This window comes from Streptopelia decaocto (assembly GCF_964273445.1).
Source record: "Streptopelia decaocto genome assembly, chromosome: 1".
Lineage (NCBI taxonomy): Eukaryota > Metazoa > Chordata > Aves > Columbiformes > Columbidae > Streptopelia > Streptopelia decaocto.
This window is the reverse complement of record NC_138663.1, coordinates 41,963,602-41,986,487: the sequence shown is the minus strand read 5'-3', so window position 1 is coordinate 41,986,487 and position 22,886 is coordinate 41,963,602. Positions and strand designations below refer to the sequence as shown.

General features: G+C 39.6%; 1 protein-coding gene across 1 annotated transcript in view; it reads right to left on the bottom strand.

Moving 5' to 3' along the window:
* The window catches only part of PLBD1 (phospholipase B domain containing 1), a 39,274-nt gene that overhangs the window by 15,048 nt on the left and 1,340 nt on the right, over nucleotides 1-22,886 (bottom strand). The window contains exons 2-4 of the mRNA XM_082047523.1: nucleotides 15,411-15,630; nucleotides 8,605-8,688; nucleotides 6,554-6,692 (exon numbers count right to left, since the gene is read on the bottom strand). Of these exons, the coding sequence (XP_081903649.1) occupies nucleotides 6,554-6,692; nucleotides 8,605-8,688; nucleotides 15,411-15,630 (443 nt within the window). The remainder of the gene's footprint in view (nucleotides 1-6,553; nucleotides 6,693-8,604; nucleotides 8,689-15,410; nucleotides 15,631-22,886) is intronic.

The following is a 22,886-nucleotide window of genomic DNA, read 5'->3' as shown; positions in this document are numbered from 1 at the left end:
TCACAAGGTCCAGATGCTCTAACTCAGTGTCAAATTAGGCACTGAGGTATTTTTAAGCATCTGGCCCTTGTAGTGGTATTACCAATGCTAACATTTCTGACAAAAAAAGCAGACACTAGCAGTAACTTATATAAATTCAGTGTCTCTGCAAACAGCATACCAATCAGTCTGCTGCCACTGTTATGCTGGGATAAAAGTAAGATTTATTTTCTTTTTGGTTTATCCACATGCCTTTGAAGAGCCTCACATTAACAAATGCTCTGGGGAGTTTTCAGATTTTTATAAAGAATGCAATTTAAGACATGAAAAGGAGGAAGCAAATGAGGGAAGCAAGATACGTTAACAATACAAATCAAGTATGGAAGTAGCTGAAGAGAAGAAGTCGGTCAAAAGGCATTTGCTATGCTACATGCTTACAAAAATCCCTTATGGTTAGAGCTAGCCACGGTTAAACGCACACTGCCTGTTGTGCAACACACTCTTCAGAACCTCCTCTTAATTTGCCTCTTCAAAAATACGAGCTTAACAGTGGCTTAACCTCAACCTCCAAAGACTGTTTTCTAAAACTTCCTTGTTCTTGCTTGCACTGTGCCCTTACTAAAGGCAAGACTTAAGGAAAAGAAGTCAGAACGCACATCACTATGGATATGAATAGTAATTTTAGAATGGGATATAATCATATAGCAAAGAAACACACTGCTTGCAATATAAATCACTGTCATTAAACCATATAGATGACCTCGCTACAAACCACAGTAAAGAGGAGTCAAGGACACAGAAAAAGTAAACAGGGCTAAATCCATTTATTTTTTTTTCCAGAAAGCTGTATTCAGGAATTTGTAATAGGAAAACAAAAATAATGTAAACTCTAGTCTATATCTCAGGTGAAGGAATCAAAACTTCCCACAATGCTTACCAAGACAAGTGAGAGAAATAAGCCATTCTCACAACTAAAATCCCACATTGCAGAAGTCCCTAAGAGCAGTTATAGTTTGAGAAGGAAATCCAAAGCAAACTTCAGGTTACATTGCTTAGTTCATCATGTTCTTACTTTAAGGATCCAAACAGTGAGCAGCAAAGGCCACAACTGATAAACATCACGAGATGTATCTTTGGATAGTTTTAAGCAACTCAGCAGTATGAATCATTTACAAACGAGTCCCAACAACTGCTGTCTCATTGGAACCTATATAGAGAGACTTGGAACTGTTTCAGCACAATTTTTCCCCATCCAGGGGCAGTTAAAGGTCTGCAAGCCCACCATGCAATGAGGAGAAGCTGGTTTTCAGTGTCCAATTTACAGAGGCATTACTGTACGGCACCACCAGGAGGGGAGCAAAGAGAATCGCACATGAGAACGCTCAGCCAGCCCTGAGACATCTGTTTGGCAAGTACATATTCTCCTCCATAAAACCTGCCTTCATTGCAACATATACAGGTAGCTACACTGATCGTGCTGCAGCATCACCTGGAATTGCCTGTATATTTTTAAGTCTCACATTTCTGTGCTATCTTAAGCTCATTTCAAGTCAAAAATTCAGTAACTGCTAGGAAGCCCATTCAAGCTAGAACAAAGGTGCCAAACAAAGAAGCTATCAGAATTATACGCATAGAAAGGTGGCCAGAGCAGGAGGAAAGATCCATGCAAAGAAAGAAGCAAAGGTTATGTAAATTCCTAAGGCTCAACTGGGTGAGATTAGGCTACCAGCCAAAATATCAGAGAAGTAAAAGAGGAACTAGGTTGTTAAGTACCCACTAGGGTTCTGGCTTCTGTTTGCCCTTTTGAGGAAGGAAGCAAATTTTGTTCCAGTTTATTCCAAGAACTCATTGCTCTGCTTGGATAAACCTCATTTTGCATTTAAGATTGTCTGATGCTCAGTGACAACACACAAGCACAGCGCAAAAAGGTTCTACAGTCTCAATCAAACAACGCATTCAAACAGAAGACTTTATAGTCTCCACGCAGGCCAAAGCTGGGAATTTCAGGAGTGGCCTGAAGCATCTGCCACAAGGCTGAGAGCCCCAGTTCAGGAATTAACTGCAGCTTATTTCCAGGATATACTGAGAAGTTAATCAGTGTCCACCAGCAAGAATTACACCAAATAAAAAAAATTAATTAAAAGTGCTTAATATAAGGCATACTAAAAAGTTTTATGATCACCTTCTCCCATCTCACACAGCAATGTCAGAAAAACTCCTTGCATTCATGGTTTACCTTTTGAAGAAAAGTGATTGAATGAGCTAAATGGACAAGTAGAGAGGTGGTATAGCCATGACAAAAGAAAAAGTCCTGTTGCTAGAATGTGTGGCTCCTCCCCTAGGGTCCTGTCCTGAACAGCAAAAAAAATCAACCCCCAGATTGAGTTTGAGTTTCATCAGCTATAAGGAGAAATCAACTTCATCAGCTATAAGGAGAAATCAACTTAGAAAGGGGAGCAGATATGCAAGAACCAACCTTAAATGCTTGCCTACATGGGACATTAAAATAGACATCATCCTGTAACAATCGTTTTCCAGTAACTTCCCTATGCGTGAGCATTCTTGGCACAAAATAAGGAAGCACGAACAGAGAGCTGTCCCAGAATCATTGTGCTACTATAAAACTCTGACAACCTCCTTATTCAAGGGTAATTTCCCTGTGTAGACAAGCCCTAGATTAATCACAGCGTTGGTAGAGCATTAGGCAGATGAAAAGGTTTAATATTCTTTGAGTGCCCCTCCCTCAGAAATTGTCTTGACAAAAGGGTTGGGTTTGTTTACTGGATACAAAATGTTGCTAAACCAGATGGAATAATGTCACACTTTAACAGGAAAATGTATTTAGATTTTGACATCATTCTTAATGATACCTGTAAATATCAAATGCGAAATACGGAAGTTCAGAACGTACATTGCCTTCATGCAGGTCTCAATGGAAGCACCTACCTAAAATAGCCCTGCAGGAAACCAAACTTGATGCAATTAAAGAAAAAAAAAAAAAGTTTACAACAGTAAACTACAAAACATCTGCTTCATACACATAGGAATAACAAATATATACTAGTGCTACTATCAAACAGTTCAGAGTGCAACTCAATTTTTCTTTCTTAGTCAGGCTCAGTCATTTGTGGCAGACACAACAGTTCTACAGCGTTCAAGTGAAGACGACTTGAAGTTCAGAGTAGAAAAGAAAAATAGAACTTTGAACAACCTGTGTGCACATAAAGCAACTCTCAGTTAAGCACTCTGTGGAAGCTACCAGCATTGCACAAGACAATGGAACACTGTGTCACTTCACTTGCCTTCCTCAAATAAGTGCACATCAACTAAGCCACCAGCCACCAGTAAAGCCCCAGCTACTTGTAAGTTTGAAAAAGTATCTATCTTGCTGATAAGAAACCTCAACAAATGAAGTCTGTAAGATTAAAGTCCGATTATCTATTGATACAGCTTGTTTCCATTCTCCTGAAAACAGAACATTTTTGTTCGACTTTGCCCAATGCTCAGTGTTGAAATCCACACACTCTGAAAACACAATCCCTTTTCTCCAACTTTTGACCTCTCCTTGTTAACCAAGCCCTCAGTGCTCAGGAGAGCACTGTGTCCATGGACAAGTGTTCATGGGGAGCAGGGCAGTGGAGGGTCGGGGGAGACTGTGTGAAAATCTAAGAAACTTGAAATCCATCTCCTCTCTTTCTCTTCCCCATGTCTCTGATTTCTTAGGACTCAGAGGGAAAAGACTTCCCATTCTTTCTTCTGCAGTATTTAGCCTTCTTTTAAGCTCAGGACATGGGGCAGAAACTTTCCCTTTCCCTTTCCCTCCACTTAAAGAGCAATTAGAGAGTAACCAGTTGTATTTAGAAGAATGCATAGTTTTTCCAAATAGCAGTCAGAACACAAGGCAACAAAATAGAGCCTGTCACATGTTAGGGTTTTGTTGGTTGGTTTTTTTTTGTTTGGCTTTGTTGGTTTTTTTGGTTTTGATTTTGTGGGGTTTTTTTGGAGGGTGGCATTGTTCAAAAGAAAAAACAAAACAAACACACACACAAGATATACTCAATATTTCTTGCGTTCATTACCACCGTAAATGCAAACTACTGCACCGCAAGAGATCAAAAGATAAACTCATTCTCAGTGGTAATCCTAAGACAATACACATATAGAAATGATTCTTTTTTTAATTCAATTGAAGTATTACCTAGGAAAACATGCAATAAGAATGAGATTTGCTTTTAAAAACACACAGAATTTCTCGTGGGGGCTTTCAGTAAGAAGTTTAATTATTTTTAGGGTGAGAAATTAGTAATAGAAATAGTAAATGCTTTTTACTGCAGTTGTTGCCCAAAGATCAAAACAACATTGGATAAATTGAACGAAGTTTAATACTTAGAAATAAGAAAAAAAGCCCCATCTATTACATGAATTTATTTGCCAAACATTCTACTTACTAACAACCCAAGGAACCTTCTTAAAATTCTTGTAATACATACCGCAAGAGCAGAGCTTAAAACGGCCTCTTTGAAGGGCAGGTTGTTCTTCAGTCACAAAGAAGAAGGAAGATACTGTTGCTCTTCTCAGAGGGGTTTGTGTGTGTTTTGTTTGTTAGTTTGGTTGTGGTGTTTTCGTTTTTTTGTTTGGTGGTTTTTTGGGTTTGTGTTTTGTTTGTTTGGGTTGGGTGTTTTGTTTTGTTAGTTGGTTTAGGTTTTTTACCTACCAACAGTTAACAGATGCTGGGTTGATTCTCAGGTAAGTGGATGTGTCAAAGGTAGAATATTCATCAGTAACATTGCATCTGCATCTGTTTTTATTGTCCGTATAAGCAACAATCTTCTAGCTTTTCATTTCCTGAAGGGGTCCTAACAGCAGCAAATACATACACTAATAGCACTGTTGTAGCCTAGTCTACCAAAAGTATTTTCAAAGTAGCATGGTATCCAACAAAGTGAATTGCACTACTTTTGCAGAGCTGTCATGTTGATGCCAAGGAAAACCAAAACGTAGGTGCAAAAGCAGTTTTCCAAATTGCACTCAAAGGTAAGAGACTGACATTAATTTATTTGCTCTGGCAAACAGAGGAAACTGCAGAACTACCTCAAGTGAGAAATACAGACACAGGGAAATAGTTTGCTTTTAATAAAAAAGCATGGATCCCTACATAGGTGATCATGCCGAAAGCTAAAATTGTGAATGGCATAGGGAGGAGTCAAAATAAAACCCACCATCTGTTCCAGGCACATTTGGGAAAAGAATTACATATATCCACTCCATATAACTAAAAAACAGAGTACACAGATATTTCAAACTGAACCACATATTTGAACTTTCACTAAATGCACCGTTTTATATAGGTATGCTGATGATATATCGGAAAAGAAGATTAATAACGACTCTCTCTTTAGAGGTCAGTGCTTTTTAATATCAAACACACCGTTAAATAAGTAAGTATCAGGGAATACATGTTGCAGGTAGGACATACCTATTATGAAGAAATAGCTCAGTCTCAAACTAGCACTTTCCCCTCCCCCATCTGAATCTAAAGGATTCTGAAGTAACCAAAAGAACTGATGAGCTTTGCAGGGCTCTTCAGATATGGGTGTTATGAAAGGGAATTAATAAGTTCTTTTCCTAGAAAGTCAAGGTTTCTTAGTATCTTTCTTATAACTCAGGCCCATCAGGATGGATCTTTCCATTATTCTGAACAGTCTTTTTAGTCTGAGCTGATTCTCCATTCATGAAAGCCTGAGAGCAAGTTCTAATGCAAGAAAGAGGTGTGCATGCAACTAAACTATTTTTTATTTAGCCCTCCCAACTTCTCTAAATTCTTGATATGGTTAAATCAAGACAAAAGGGGTCAACTACAATTACTCAAGTCCTCCCTCTCACATTGAGAAACCTATTAGACATTAGACATAAGGACAGCATTGTAATTACAATAGCTTTACTGGAGTTAATGGAGCTCTGCTATTGCATACAAGCTGATGATCTGGAACACAATTCTAATTGAATTTAAAAAAAAACCAAACCCACACACATATCCTATTTGGCCTGCCACAGCACTGACCATGTATTTTGTAATAGTAGACTTCAGAAAAGTAGAACACATTTAGCAATATAAAATATACTCCAAAATACAGTCTTTTTAGATTTGAAATCTGATGCTTGGAAATAAGAATGAAAGCTTTAATTCACTCCCAATCTGCTGATTCATGCTGTTGTAGCTACACTTTGTACCTAGAGTGTCACTTGCTCAATAACAGATGTAAAGTGACAACAGCAAGCACTTCAGAAGTGTCTGTCCTTCCAACATTCACACATGGCTACAAAAGCCATTCCCAATCTAATCAGCACATGAGCACCCAGGGTTCCAAGTCCAGTGCAAATGATCTGCGGCAACATGACCCAAGTGCTCAGTCACATTATCTACTTCGAACTGCCACTGAAGGTTTTATAGAATGGCACGCAGAATGAGTACTTGCCACTAATTATCTTTTGTTTAATATCAGATTCCCTTCTCCCATCTTTGTCTGCTGACATCCCATCCCCAGCTACTGAAAAAGACATGCAGTGATCTTACTGTTTGTTTCTGTAGTTTAGCCCACTCGAGGGCTCCCATGTACAGACCATCCAACTGTGCAATAATATAGCCAGCATGCCTCCAAAAGGGATCATCCTTATTATTTCTGATTTGTTGTCTTGTCCATTGATCTTGTTTCCTGCAGAGGAACAAACAGGTTGGGGTTTTCTTGTTTTTGTTTTAGAGTATAATTGATAATGCAAGGAAGGGGCAAACGTATTATGACCCAGATGAACCAACCTTCCTACTGTTTTGAGGCAAATAATGTTTTGGAAGTCCTGTAGACATAAATGTTATATCCTCCGGGTGTTTTTGTTCAGATCCATGCAACATACCCTACAGCAGTATGCCTCTACCAGACTTCAATATCAAAGAAATAGTTGGACTCCACCTCTGTGGGTTACTCTGCTACATCAGATAAAGCATCCCCTTATGGTCAGTAAAGGGAAACAAGCAACAGGTCAGATGAACCATTCCCTTGTAAATCCCTGTTTAAGAATAAAACAGACTGACCTTTGAAGAGCCTATTTCTCTTCCTTACTTTCCCGTGCAATGAAGGTGCGCTGCTGTTGCTGCTCAAACACTGCGTAAGGACTAGTGCTATCCTCCTCCTCCGAGGAAAAGGTGGGAAGCCAAAAACAACCATCCCACGTGCCAAAACCAGTCAAGAGGTTCCTATCTAAATAACCCAGGTTTAGAGCAGGAGGCAACACAAGCTGAACAGACTCTGTTGGCAAGAGCAGCCAACATTAAAAGGATCTCCCAGAGTTCCCTCCTTTGCTGTGCGCAAAGGGTCATACAAGAACCACAGATGTTAAGACCAGATTCCAGCCTCTTCCAGCCTCCTGTATCTATCCATCCAGCAGCAAAAAAAGGGAGAAAATTAACCTGGCAAGGAAGCAAACTCTTCCAGCAGTCTGTTGGTGACAAAAACAGCCAGACTTAGCTTTCTGGAAGTAACAAGATGCAAGAAGTCAGAGGAAATGGGGATATGACCAGGGCATTTGGGGCTAAAGATTTTCAGGACAATGCCAGCAGCCCATACTGCAAGACTGCTATTCAGTAAAGCAGCGATGCAGGAGTCCATGACCTGGGCAACAGAAAAACAATACAAGGCCACCCAGTATTTCCCCCAACAAAGCATCTTGGGGAATACAGCTGCTACACTGAGTCATTCTGGAAAAAACAGAACAAAACAAAACCACACTCATTGATACAGTAGCTAGCCCGTTTTTCTCCCAAGGAGGACGACAATGCAGAAGAATGATAGTAAGGGAACACTAAGATTTTTTTTTTTCTCTTCTTTTTGGATAAGCTAAACCAAATCAACTTTCTATATGCATACCACAACCAGAACTAGTCAGATCCATAACCCCTTGTGGAAAGCACAAGACAAGGGAAAGATTGAAAAAATAGTCTCCAGAAATGACTAAAGTTTCACATCAGTATTTGTAATGGAAGAAAACATAAGTCTAAGCAGATTTAAATAAGTGGTAATCACAGTTGAATTTCCCAGTATCTAGCCTGGTTCTCCTCCCACTTGTAGCTTCCTACCAGCGTAGCTGCATTATTTGAGCAGAGTTACTTTTTATTTATACAGCTGAAGAGAAAAGGGATCAGGACTTTTGTGATTAGAGCAGAATTTATGTCAGTGGTAGAATAAACAAAATACTAACGTAACAGCAGAAGGAAAGGATACACAGTGCAAAAATATTAAGGTACCAAGAGACCACACTGTTCAGTGTAACATCCAAAATACCAGCTTTTAGAAAAGGATTTTGACTAGAATGACATTCAGAATTCACTGGCATTATCCACACCCCTTTGGAGCCATGGTTTTAAACATTTCTTGGAAAGAATCAGAATTAAGGAAAGGCATATGCCCTTCTTCATGTATATTTAGAAGGTTTTTTATGCTAATGGAATTCAGAAGGAAAGGAAGCATATATTTTCTTTAGTCCGTAAGGAAGAGTATAAAAAACCCTTGAAAATTCTGTCACACTCCAACCCCAAGTCTTGAGTAATTTCTTTTCGTATAACTAAATACATACGCCATAAAATTCTGAACTCCACTTCGAACTGCAGGATTCTTAATTAACTGTGGATACATATTTGCAGCATGGTCATACATGTGCCTGAAAGAACAAGAGTAGAAGAAGTTATTTGTTTGCATCTTCCGTTCCTTTTGCTTACCAAATCACTGGTCAACAAGCACCCATAGACAAGCACTACAGTCCACAGAGTAAGCTTTTCTGAATCACAGAAATTACTTCATATCTTTATTGCCTGACAAGCAGCAAAGGTAACAGAAATGGATTGCTGAAATTTAACATAAATGACCTTGCTAACACCTGCTCAAACTGCTGCACAATGGAAAAAGAAGCAAGAATGAAATTGAACTACTCCATGGCAAAACTTCACATTCAGGGAATATTTGTAGGCCAGAAGCATCTTGGAAGCCTTAGTAACATTAATTTGAATCACAACAAAAATAATTTACTGGAGAGCTGTTCTATTTGTAACCAAGAAAACAGAGGTGAGGAGAATATAATTTGCTGATTCAGTTGTGAGACAGAATTTCAGCCTGTAATCTAGCAGGTTTTACTTACTATTAACCCTACTGATTGAGCTAAATCTCTCTATTTTAAAGCTCGTATGCATTGATCCTACATGTTCCCATAGCAATTCCTACTCTTGCCAGCCATAAACAGATTCAGCTTCATCAAGACCAAAATTATTGTGATTTTTTAATTCAGTTGGCTGCTTCATCCCCATTAACTAACAGAAACAAAAGTTGTAAGGCTTTTTTTTGGATGGTCGATTGGCTGCTTTTTGGTTATTTTGTTGAAGTGAAAGAGTTTACATTTCAAGATGAAATCAACTGCCAAAAATTGCTCAGGAGCCCAAATGTTAAAAAAATCATCCGTTTTAGGTCAAAAATTTAACTGTCTGATCCAAGCCAGAACCAAACTTTTGGATTTTCTCATTCTTCATAATTTGGGTCAAACTTAAGCACCTTTCTTTTTTTAAGCCAGTAAAAAAAAAAAAAAAAAAAATGGTTGGAGGGTAGTCAGGGATGAATATTTAGTTCTGGGTGGAAATCAGCAGAAAAATATTTCCGTGAGGTCCAGAGTTGGTAGAACTACATCAGTCATTAGTAAAATTAGCTCCTACGAAGTGCTGAGAGAAAGAAAACAGACTAAGAAACAGATACCAGCCTCAAGGAAAGTACATGCCAGCAGGACAGATTTCCCTGCATTAAAAAGTCATGAGGGCAACTTCCTCTGAGAGGGATGCAGACGGGAGCTCTTCCCCATTTCCCTCACAGCATAATTTGAGAACACAGCCCGAGATGACTGAATGGTTTGCTGATAATTAGAGAATCATCCACCAATCTTCTCCCCTCTCTTTCTGTCCCCTGCCCTATTCCCAGCTGTTTAAGTACTGGGACCCTGTACAGCCTGACCCTGCTGCCTTAGCTCTGCTACCATTCTGATTACCAAATCTAATTGTCAGCACACATTGAGCCAAAACACTAACCCAGAAAAAAAAAAAAAAGAATATATTTTTCTGGCAGTTTGTAGTTTGAATCAGGTTGTTACGCAGACAGACAAGCAACAGAGGTAGTGCATGAAGGCAGCTCTCTACAGTATTTCTAAATGGACTGATGCATGAAAGGGCAGACACAAGTTGGGGGTTTGATCTGTAGAGCGAGGTGCTGAGGCACGAGGGGAACATTCAGCAGCTTCACACCATTACACCTTTCACAAAACTGCAGCCATAGTATCAGTTTTAGCTCTAGAGTTTCCTTCTCCTGTTGAACACAAGACTACATGCTATAATCATAACCTACTCTGAAGAGGACAAGAAAGCTGAAGAGACAGATCAATATTCTCCACCGCTGCAGTCACAAAGAATTTGGCAAATAAAAATCTGCAGTAATTTTAGGAAGGAAATTATAGGGTAACACACTCCATACTGCAAGTCAGAGCTGTCATGGCACTGGAGAAGGGGAGCAACTGGCATGAGACCATCCCATCCATCTGGCAGATGGTCTTTTGAGAACCAGATAAGGAGGATAAGAGTAGCCAGGATACTACTCTAATCACCACCTAGGCCAGGACACATGGCCAGGCTTCCACATTCAACCATCAGTTCTACTCTCTTTGTTTCACACTCCAAAGTTATGCAACACAAGGCAGATTTTACACTTGTAGTATCTTTAAGCTGTGATGCCTAATATAGAGACTGGGTTAGTTCAGAATCAGTGGACTGAAAACAGCCTCTTTAATGGCCTTCCTTCTTGTATATGCTAACAGAGGACACACAATTCCTGGAATTGATTTTTCTTTTTTAAATGCCCAAGGTTGAGAATTTTTCCCCTAGTAGCCCTGTTGTTTGGGGTTTTTTCGAGGGTCATTTTTTTTTTTGGCTTTGTTGTTTTGTTCGTGGGGCTTTTTGTTTTTGTTGTAGTTTTGATTGGGTTTTGTTTGGTTGGTTTTTGTGGGTTTTCTTTTTTGCTTTAACAAAGCTCCTATGTACGTGGCTTTCATGTTTTTGTAAGGGTATTATCTTCTGAAGTAAATTGGATCATTATAGTAAGATAAGGCTTTGCAACTGTATCTAAGGCCAAAAGCAAGGCAATTACAAAGCTGGGACAAGAATTCAAAGTCTAAAAACAGCAAAGTAAAGCCCTGCTGCTGCTTCAAATTAGAGAGGAAGATGACAGGACTCAGGTCAGCTGAGGTTGTATCAGAAAAAAAAAAAAAGTACAATTAATGTTGCATCAAATTTAAATACTGCTCTTAGGCACCTGGCATGCTCCAATTGGAACTGATTAAAAGTATGTGCTTAATGTCACGGATTTGGATGAGCTCTGCCATTCCCCAAGTAAAGCAAGGCCTCATTAGCACTTGTGTTTGTAATGGGGAAAAATAATTCATATGCAAGAAAACGCAGCAAACATGTTTGGCTGGATGATAGGACTGGACCTTACAGAGACTGGTGATAAAAACAAATGTCTGACCTCCAGACACTACAGACTCGAATTAGATTTATTCCACCCCTAACTACATGTTTTCAAAATAAACAGCTACTATCTAAATCAGGTGACGACACTAGAAAGATGAATCATGCTCTAGCAAAGGCCTGTGTTTCTACCCTTACTCGTAAACGGGTCTGACTAACTTAGTTTTTTCTTTTTCCTGCCACAGACCTATACAGCTGGAGCTGAGATTAATTCTTCCCTGGTAATCTGAAACAAGACAGTCCCAGCATGTTTCTTTTTCTTTTTTTAAATCTGGTTATCTTACATTCTGCTTAGGTTCCTACTAAGGACAAAGCATACACTTTTAGGAGAGTATTTTGTCACCCTTTTGCTTTCATTATGAGGTCTAACTGTGTCTAGAAACCCTCCTTCATGACCTAAGTGTAATGTAAGAACTGAGCTAGCTGAGAATTCCTGGAGATCTCCAAACTGCAGGCACTGTGAAGCTGAAGGTTCTGCTCACCAGACAGCTTCTGCAGGAACCTGTATTTTAGCTTAGGATCAGGCTTGCATCATACCTTCCCAAGAGGGAATCACATCGGAGCTCTTCCTGGTAGGACTTCAGGGTTTCTACTGAGGGCCACCTTGGGTTGTAGCTACTTCATGGAATCATTGCCACAAACAGATGCAAGACAGCTGGCGACCTTGGAGATGTCCAGCATACAGGTAGCAATGTGCTAGAGGGCCCTTCAATTACCAGGCACACCCAGTGTATTCATGCTGGGGGCCATGGCTGAGCCACCCCAGGTGGTGCTTGGACAGCCAAGTCACGCAAATATCTTTGCTCCAGTAGCTAAGTGGCTGTTGATGCAAACAAAGCCTTCACCACAGCCAAACACCTTGTTAGACTTTTCCTTGTTGTTACCAAGTTTTTAGAAAGGAAGGTTAAGCTGTGTGCAGCTCCTGTGGGCACTGATATCTGCAAAAGCAGAATGAGAGTGTTGGAGACACCTTCTCATAAAAGAAGTCACACTGGTGCTGGAGAGCTTCCCTGCAGACAGGCTGAATGGGCCAGGCAGCCTGATGGGAACAGAGCCACAGATTGGGAAAGACTGTTTCCTGGTTTTACTTCAGAAGACTTGTGTAACTGTCCCAACGAAATAACATCTGCCTGCATGTTAATTAGGATTCTGTGAATATCTAGGCAAGACAAAGAAAGAGAAATGGAGCTCTGAGAGCAATCTTAACATCTGCAAACTTAGCGAATTCTCACTACTCCTGTGGTTCTGTAAATTGCAAACACACTGTAAAGAGGATTCATTGGTTGCAGTTTGCTGAATAAAAAAAAAACACCAAGGTCATAAAGCTAAAACCTGAAGTCATAGGTTCTCAGTCTTCTCAAGGGTCAGGGGAGTACATCACTAATTCATCTCTGCTCCTCAGCTGGAGCATTTTCAATAGGTATCCTTAGCTTCAAAGAGAAACCCTCTTTATCTGGAATAGCTTTTTGAGACCTGACAGAAAAAAAAACTTATATTCCTAACTCCCAGTGAGAAATATGTTTCTACTGCTGGTACAGATGTACAATGGGGCAAAGACATACCAAAATTCAGATAGTAAGCATAGTATTTGATAGTCATTTTAATATGACGGTAAGCATCTTCAGGTTTTGCACTGTGAGAATTTCTCATGGGATTTCCTCCAAAAGTTTCCTCAGAAAAGAAAGACTTTGGCTTCTTCCATTTTTACATCTTAACACACTTTCACATTTAAACTCCTTTAAAACAGGCGAGTTTCCCACTTTGCTTAAAAGCCAAAGTTTCACACTCTGCTTTTCCACATCAGTACAAACCCTCAGCTTCACTCCTGCAGATTTTCAGATCTCCGTTCATCACTATTTCTGCTATATCCACTTCCCTACAAAGGGCCACTCAGTGCTGAAGCTGGAAGCCCTACAGTAACAACAGCTGGGGCTAAGAACCAGCCTCAGTAAGCACCTGACCTAGAGAAGGCAAAGGCCTTGAGCAGAATAACTGGTACCTTCGCTTCTGTGAATCTTCACTTAACACCCATGGAAAAACTCCCTCCTCTAAATATAAACATAGACTAAGACATCAGATAAAGTCCCTACAGACACTGTTTAACAGACAAATCCTGTTTATAGGAATGAGCATATACTTAAGTCTGTTTAAAAGACAGCCAAGAAGACTTACAAATCTACTGTGGAGGCAGAAGAGGAACAGGGTGTAAGATGTTGCTAACAGAACATTACTTGTCATCTAATCGGACTTAGTATGGATTGCACTCTCTATGTAGTACGACAAAGCTTAAACTTAATCACTTAGAGATGAGTACACCTAGGTAAAGCCTTAATGAGAAAAATCTGTTGAGCAATACCCAATTTTAACAATACTCTAAATGTAATGCTAGGATCCCCCAGATCCATATGTAGTTTACATAAACTGACTGAATAGTGCATTACAGTAACCTCTCCTACCAAATAATCCAACAATAGATGTCCAGATCTCTCATGCACTTTATTTCCTTTCCTGCCTGAAGTACAGGTAGTACACCCAGAACTCTATTATTCTTTTGTTCTTTCCCTCCTAAGTGTTTTGTTATTGACAAATATTACATTTTTTAACTTCCTTTATACTCTCCAGAGACCTAGCTGCCTCTCCAGCAAAGTCTAGTAGAGAGTCACATTAACATATCATATGATCAGAGGACTATCCATAAATTTTAACTGATCTTAAAATGTCTTACTAATTACATTAATATAATCTCATCCAGCAGCCACACCTGACAATTGTTCAGCAGACAACCTTCCCTTGCTGACCTGCTCAAGGCAGCCTATGGGTATTTATTTTAGCATTCCAGAAGCAAAGCTGGTGAAATCAAATTCATGTCACCATATCCACCACAAGCACCTCCCAACTATTCTCCAGCCACACATCAGAATTTGGGAATTTTTCTTTTCCTATGACTAAGTTGATAAAGGTGGGATTTGTACGTCATGTTCTATATCACTACCTATAGCCTATCAGTTAGTAGGTTGCGGTGCCATTCTGTCTTCCAACTTAGCCAATGAAAACACAGGGTTTGGGGTGGTTTATTTTTTTTTGTTGGTTTTTTTTTGTTTCAGAAAAAAACTGCTCTGGATTCATAACAAGTACAAAACTCTGTCAGTGTTCACAGATGTGCATTACGGGAGAGATCCAGTCCCTCATCTTCCCTTCAAAGGGCCTTCAGGAACACACTGACTCCTCTAGACACACACACCAGTCTGCCTTCAGGCCTATCAGTATTTTTTTAAATTTGTCCAAGAGAAATTAAACTCCCCGTTCTGTGAAGTTTCAGTATCTGCCCCACAGCAGTTTCTTGACAGTGCTTGAAGAAAAGGGTCCTTAAAGAAGCCCTGCAGCCCTTGCTAGCAACATTTCTCCCCACCTGATCTGCTGTCAATTGTCTCATCTGTTGTCAGTCAGTCACCTAACTATAGGCTGGAGAGACAGCTATTCTTTCTGCTACCCCTTTTGTAATTATTTACAGCATAGGGTTATGCACTTCCTTATATACACACTATTCTGTGATTACATTACTTAATCAGTACTATAGATATAATAGTCATCTATCTCACCAAGGTGTGCACAAAGCCTGTGGGATGAAGAGAGGGAACATCTTAATCCCATAATGAAGGTGCTACACTTCATACCTGCTCCTAATTAAAAGAACAGCACACAACTACAAAATGTATGGTTAGTTTAAATGGATGGGAATTAAGAGAAAGGGAAAAAAACCAAACAACTCACAAGGATACAGAAATCCACTGGAAGTGTCATAAGTTGAGCTGCTTCCTGAGGTACTTACGGAGCTGTGAGATAGCCTTCCAAGAAGCCAGCTGCATACATGATATCTTCATTGCTTAAGGTCTGACTCCCATAGCCTGCTCTGATCTCCAGAACTCCCCAACCTGTTGTCTGTATAGTGTTGTTGTAGAAGCCGTAGGCATCTCCGCTCCTGTCCAGTATATTTCTGACCTGAAGTGTTTTTTCAGCTTTACTCCAGTACACAGTTGCATAGCGGATTTCTGTGGTGGAGAAGAAAGGGAGCAAGGAAAAACAAACAAATGTGAGTAGGTATTTCCTATCTAATACCGAAATGTCAAGACAATATTTTAGCAATTTAAGAATTTAAATTAAATTAATACATAAAATTAATAATAAATAATAAATAAAATAAATTAAATTAATAATTTAATTTGACAGCTTTCCATCAGGTTTAGTTCTGCTATGGACAGTAACACTATTGCTAACATACTGAGAAGTGGCATGAGAACTAACTGAACTGGAGTTTTACCAAGACAAAAGCTTACAGTTAAATATTCTCATGTTACTCTTCTGAAAATTACCTATGGCTCTTTCAGTCCACAGCTCCAACATGGCAGCGTCTTGACATGAAATTCAGAAAAGTATTTCCATATCTGGCCCAGAAGAAAATCTATCCAAAACTTACTGAAAGTAATTTTAGAAGACAGCACGCCTTAGCAACTGCAAAGGATTATAAGCTACTGTTGACTTTGTTTTCCACCTAAAGACTCAAAAGGCTACAGAAGTTTTCCAAAATGTCTTTCTGGGCAACTAATCCTGGAAGTGGCATTACCCAACAGGAGCCCTGGAACTCAAAGGATCACAAGCTTAAAGACAAAAGCACCACAGGTATGCAATCCTTTATAAAACACACAATCCCTATCACCCAGCTGGAATAGAATGGATCCCAAGTGCGAAATAAATGGGAAGGAATGGCACTGGGCTGCTCAGGGTTCTGCTTGGACTGCTGCTTAAAAAACATTCTTCATTAGTTTAGTTTTAATCCTGCTAAGCAGAAGAACAAAGAGCAAAGTAAACTGCCTTCCAAAAAACCCTACAACTCTAATTCAACCCTCCCTAAGAGAGGACATGATTATATCACATCTCTGTTCATGAGTGATCAAATCACTACTATGGTACTGCAAGTGAAAAGAGTTCAAAAATCATGAGTCAGAATTCCCAGAATTATTGGAAAAATATTAAGGAATGAGCTCATAAACACTTAGAACTACTGAGAAATCAGCAATGTTTTTATTCCCCTGACCCTTCTCCAGTGTGTGGCAACAAGTCCTGCCAGTTTATAGCCAGAAATTACAGTTTGGTTACTCCTCACAACAATTTCTTTTGTACATCATGCCCATCACAGCTGCAAAATAGAGACATAGATCTAATTCTGGATGATCTCACACAAAATACTTAGTATGCTTGCAATGATAATGGAACCATAAAAAAGGCAATATAATGCCAGCACAACACCTAATGCTCTTCAAAAAGCTGTAAGCAAAATGTTTGTGATTAAGCAGCAACTTTGATTTCAAATTAAGTGCACCCATTTTATTTAGTACTCCAAGACATAACATAAGCTATTTTTATGAAGAGACAGGACATATTAGAATAAAAAAGCAAAAATATTTTCCAAGAACAGAACTCTTTTTCCAACTAATCACTTTTTGACATAGCAGTTACTCAGTTGCTTTAAGTCAGTTTTCATCCATTTTACCAGACTGTTGAATAATCTGTGTCATTGAACAGCCAGAAAGCTGTTGTCTCCCAGTGTTCAAGCAAGAATAGCTAAAACTTTTTCTTACTGAGAATCACAGAATGGCTGAGGTTGGAAGGTACCTCCAGAGGTCATCTTGTCCACCTCTCTGCTCAAGCAAGTTCCCCAGGATCATGTCCAGACAGCTTTTAAGTATCTTCAAGGATGGAGATTTTTACAACCTCTCTGGGCAACCTGTACCAGTGGTTGCTCACCCTCATAGTAAAAAAGTATGTACTGATGTTCAAAGCGAACCTCCTGTGTTTCAGTTTGTGCCCATTGCCCCTGGTCCTGTCACTGGACACCACTGAGAAGAACCTGGCTTCATCTTCTTTACATCCTCCCTTCAGCTTTTTTTAGACATTTACAAGATCCCCCTTGCACCTTCTCCAGGTAGAACAGTCCCAGCTCTTTCAGCCATTCCTCAAGTCAGAGGTGCTCCAGTCCCTCAACAGCCTTTGTAGTCATTTGCCACACACCCTCCAGTAGCTCCAGATTTCTCTTGTACTAGGGTGCACAGAACTGGACGTAGAACTCCAGGCATGTCTTTACCAATTCTGAGCAGAGTGGAACAATCGCCTCTCTCAACCAGCTGGCAACACTTGTCCTGATGCAGCTCAGCAGACAGTGAATTCTTTTTTTTTGCCACAAGGGAACATCAGTGGTTCATGTTCAGCTTGGTGTCCACCAGGACTCCCATGCCCTTTTCTGCAAAGCTGCTTTTGAAATGGTCACCCCCCAGCATATATTGTTACATGGGGTTATTCCTCTCTGGGTGCAGAACTTGGCACTTCCCATTGTTGAACTGCATGAGGTTCCTGTCAGCCCATTTCTCCAGCCTGTTGAGGTCTCTCTGGATAGCAGCACAACACTCTGATGTATTAACTACTCTTCCCAGTTTTGTATTCTCAGAGAACCTGTGGAGTGTACACTCTGCCCCATCACCCAGATCATTAAGGAAGATGCTGAACAGTACTGAGTGCTGGCATACACCCCTAGATACCAGTCTCCAGCTAGACTTTGTACCACTAAGCACTATGTCAGTCTTCATGCTGTACTTACTAGAGATACTTCTCATGAGAACAGGAAAAGTGTTAGCAAGACCAGAATTCTAATAGAGAAGGAACTGGGTTTTTTTTTCTCCCATCCTATGAATAGAAGTTTTTACATGAATCTCTATTTAGGGATGAAGTCATTTTAGGGACTTGGAACACGGCGTTTAAAAACATGTTTTTCATCTCTGCCAGGTACTGAGGCTATTTAAAGGACTGGGACATGACAAGAGTTTGGATAACTTTTCAAGCAGCTATAATCTTACATTTTTGTTGTCCCCTTAACTATCTTCTAGTAATACATGGGGTAATTGCTACTTTAGCTTAAGGGTAAACACAGGAATCACTCAGACAGAAAATCTATAAAAAGAAGAGCAGGCTGATGAGGGTCATCACTGAAGAGAGCCACAGGCCATCCTACAGATCTAAAGCTCCCATAAGCAAAGAGGTCAGGGCAAGGGAGGTCCTGTGAAGAAGGGGTGCAAGGCGTCAGCACAGAACACAACTAACCTGTCCGACAGTAGAGGGTAAGGCTGGTTTCAACAACAAAGCCCACTGCAGGGCAGAGGAGAGATGTGCCACGTGCCTGGTACACAAAGACAGCTGAGAAATGAGTAAAAAGAGCAACAACAAAGTAGGGAAGAAACATTATGATCTTCCATCTCTTCAGCCAGCTGTGGAGAGGTGGCGAGTAGCCAAGAGGAACCAGGGCAGCTGAGAATTAATGCCCATAGAGTAAATAGGTACCTCAAAGAAACTTTCTTCTGCCTAAAGCAAAATAGCCATTGCTTTGTTTTTTAAAATAAGGCTGATGCAGGTGCCAGACAGACTGATCTGACACAGGTATTCTAACACAACAGGGTGCATTTCTTTGTTTTATGCTCTGTCAGAGCATGAACATGCAGAGCTATTTTCAAAAGACAGAACAAACTTCAAAATTACCCTTGGAGTTTTCCCTGCCCCAACTTCACTATATGACAAACTTAAACTGAAGAAACCTAGAAGAGTATGGGAGAGAAGGGGAAACATTAAATTACAGGATAATTTGCAATAAACCTGGAGAAGCCTTTAGAGGAAGAGCATCACGGTAGCTGTCATAGATGTGGCTTAACAGCAATGCTGGAAAAAAACATTTCCCATTCCTGATTTATTCCCCCACCCCAACTCAATCACTCATCATCCCATTTCACCTCAATAATTTTTAAGTCAGTTTCTGCAAATCTAATTACCCTAGTCTAAAGTGTCAAAATGCCTACATATGAAATTGTTGCATTTATTCCAAGGAACGTACATATAATCATACAGTAATTGTTATAATTTAGAAATCTTCATCTTGCTACAGATGGAGCTAAAAACTACAAGCTTATAAATCTGTGTACGCTTAAAACAAACTACAGTGTAATCAAAGCATTTGGTATAACCCAGTCTGTTACAACTTTAATTTGCCTTGATCTAAACTAGCAGCACTACCTTTGCCAGAACTGAAGTATACCATGGAATATAGATATACAAGAAGAAACTGCCCATTTTCAAACAATCCCATTCGTGTCCTGAAACAACAGGAACCTTCCCTTTGAATAATACTGCCATTTTTGTAATTATTTTTGGAGGGTGAAGCAGGGGCCCTAAGCATCTCTTATCCCAGCAGTTGTTGTGGTAATTTCTTACATACAAATCAAGGAACAAGCAACAGGACAAGAGGAACTGGCTTCTAGTTGTGCCAGGGGAAGTTTAGGATCTTGGGATCAATTTCTTCCTGGAAAGGGATGTCAGGCATTGGAACAGGCTGCCCAGGGCAGTGGTGGAGTCACCATCCCTGGAGGGGTTGAACAGATGCGGATATGAGGTTCTTAGGGACATGGGTTAGTAGCAGGGTTGGGTTAACAGTTGGACTTCATCATCTGGAGAGTCTTTTCCAACCAAAATGTTTCTATAATTCCATACGACATCTCCATTTATCTACAAATCATCCTTTTATCATCAAAATTAGACTTCCCAGGGTGTAGCTGAGAGTGCTGACAAGTATTTCAGCCTATTGCCTGCTCTCAAGACTCTGAAGAACAGAAAAGACTGTGATAAACTGTGGCTATTCCATAACACTATTGCTTAGAATAATTTAAGTAACAAACTAAAGTACATGCTATTTACTGTGATGAATGACTGAAAATCCCTGGGGACAGGGAGAGTCAGCAGAGTCACCGTTCCCCTCCGGGCAACCAGCATCAGCGATGTGCAGATCCACCACAACCACCAGTGAGCTGTGTGGTGGGAGACAGAAATGGAGAAGTGCAATGACAAAACAAGCCTGGAAATAAACAAGTATTCCTTCTCCTTTCTGCAGTCAGTAGGGACTAGAAGGAACATTTCCTCAAACTGCCTGTTTCAAAAGATACGTCAACCCTTCTGCCAAATAAAGACCCAGAAATAGGGAATAGAGTTGGAAAAGTGCTGGAATTTCTTCAGCAAGTGAGAAGTACCTGCTTTCTGCCAAGATTACACCCTAAATAATGGAAAAATGAAGATATTTCAGCCATGACTAGGAGGTGGTGCCAGTCCCCTTGTTTTTCAGGCTTAAATGCCAGATCTGTTCTCTGCCTTTTTGGCTCAATAGAGGTATTGCCAATGTTATGTTAAAAGCAGAGCTTGTCTTCTATTTGGTGGCAGCGGGAGAGTGGAAAAACATGCATGTTCTTGAGAATATAGAGAAAGCAATTAAAACTAAATACTAAGTGAGAGGACTGAGGCAAGATTGAAAAAAAGAAATCAGATGCTGAGGACACAAAGTAGCAATAACTTGTAATGAAAGAACAGACTGGAGAGAGAGAAGATGAAGAAGAAAAAGGAAGTGCAGTACAGTGGGATGGCCCAAGACCATCTAACAAATGCACTATTTCATAGTGTCACTAATATTTATTACATAAATTACACCCACAAAAATAATACCTGACATGCCTTAAGAATGCCAGTAAAATGTGTTTGGCAATATGCAACAGCTGCTTTTCCTTATGGTTTCCTAGCACTAAGTTGTTTCTAAAACATACACATACCTAGATAGGCTCTTGGACTTCCTAATTAGAGAAATCAACACAACTCCCTCTTCGTTGCAGATGAACGAGCTACAAGGTTTGAGGGTGAGAATTAATACTCGTATTTTTCCTTAACCTCAGAAACAAGCTAACTCACAAGCAATGGTTAGGTTGCATGTAACAAGCCAAATTAAGTTAACAACTGTGAGCATTGCCTAATAGGAAACCCACTGGCTTCCTTGACTACTAATTTTTATCTATATTTTACATGCCTATGGTTTTTCAAAGGTGAAGCCTTCTTTTGTAGCAGTGTTCATATGTACTTCATAGATTCCACCTGTACACTTTCCACTAAATAAGGAAGCTATCACTCTACTGTTTCACTGGAAACTAGTTTTGCACAACTTAGAAACACAAAAAACCTAGCACAAAGTTGCACATCTCCTGTTTTCCTTACACCCTCTCCTACAGCTGATGTTCAGTAGTAAAGATTGCATTAGCATGGTATAGAATTTAAATATTTCAGGTCAGCCATAATAAGGAGCATCTGATGTTTCTGTTCCCTTTTGTAACTGGTTAGAGCTTGTCCTATTTTCCCATTAAAAATCTTAGAACCATGTTTTTAACTGTTTAAAAAAAGGTCATATACCTCTAAAGTACAACTGAGATTTCAAACTACAGTTATGGCTGGAATCCATTCCAAAATGAATGCTAAGTACCTCAGGACTTCTTTAGAGATTAGCTTAAACCACACAAGAACTTAACACAGAACCCCGTAATTTTCAATTAAAGGAGTAAATGATTTCTTTTCCTGCTTAAATATAAGATATTAGCATTTACTATTCCACTGGCCTTAATTCATCCAATTTCCTCCTACATTGCAGGTTTAAATAATCTTTCCATTTGCCTCTAACAGGCCTGTCATTATTTGAAGCCTAATCCCCTGATTTGTACTTACATGAGAGAAAAGCAATATTCAAATGTGCACTATAAATTAAGAGTTTGAGTCTTATATGGTTTTCACATTCACAAGGATACTTACTAGGGGAGTTTAGCTGATGCAGAAAACTTGCCAAAACAGTTACAGGTCTGCAGCACAGGTCATCCACAGAGGAAACAAAAATAATGATTTCCTAATTAGTTTCACTGATCTCACAGTCCCTAAATTTAAGTCACTTTTACCAGAGAACATTCTTTAGAAACTGTTTCCAAAAAGTATGAACAAGAATCTTCAAGGTGTTCAAAATGCTAAAGAACAATGAAACAATTAAAAAAAAAATCTAGACAATTGATAGTGCTGAAGGCCAAGTTTACTCCATTAAATAGCCTAAAGGCATTTCTATTTGTTACTTAGTAGTTTCCTACCACTAGTTCAATTATGATGTGAGGAATCAGTCAGGTATTAGCTGAAACTACTTTGTACCCTAAGCTTCCTTTCATTCCCTCTCTGCGTGACTCGTAGTTGACCCTTCCTTCAGTCTTTCTAATTTAGTACTCGGGTAAGGTTTGAAAAGTAGGTCTCCAAGATGAGGTGAGACCATCTGCAAGATTCTATGTTTGTAACATTCTGGATATTAAAAAAACTTTTACCTTAATTTCTGCTTGTTTTGTAACAATCAATTAAATAGGAGTTTCGTAGA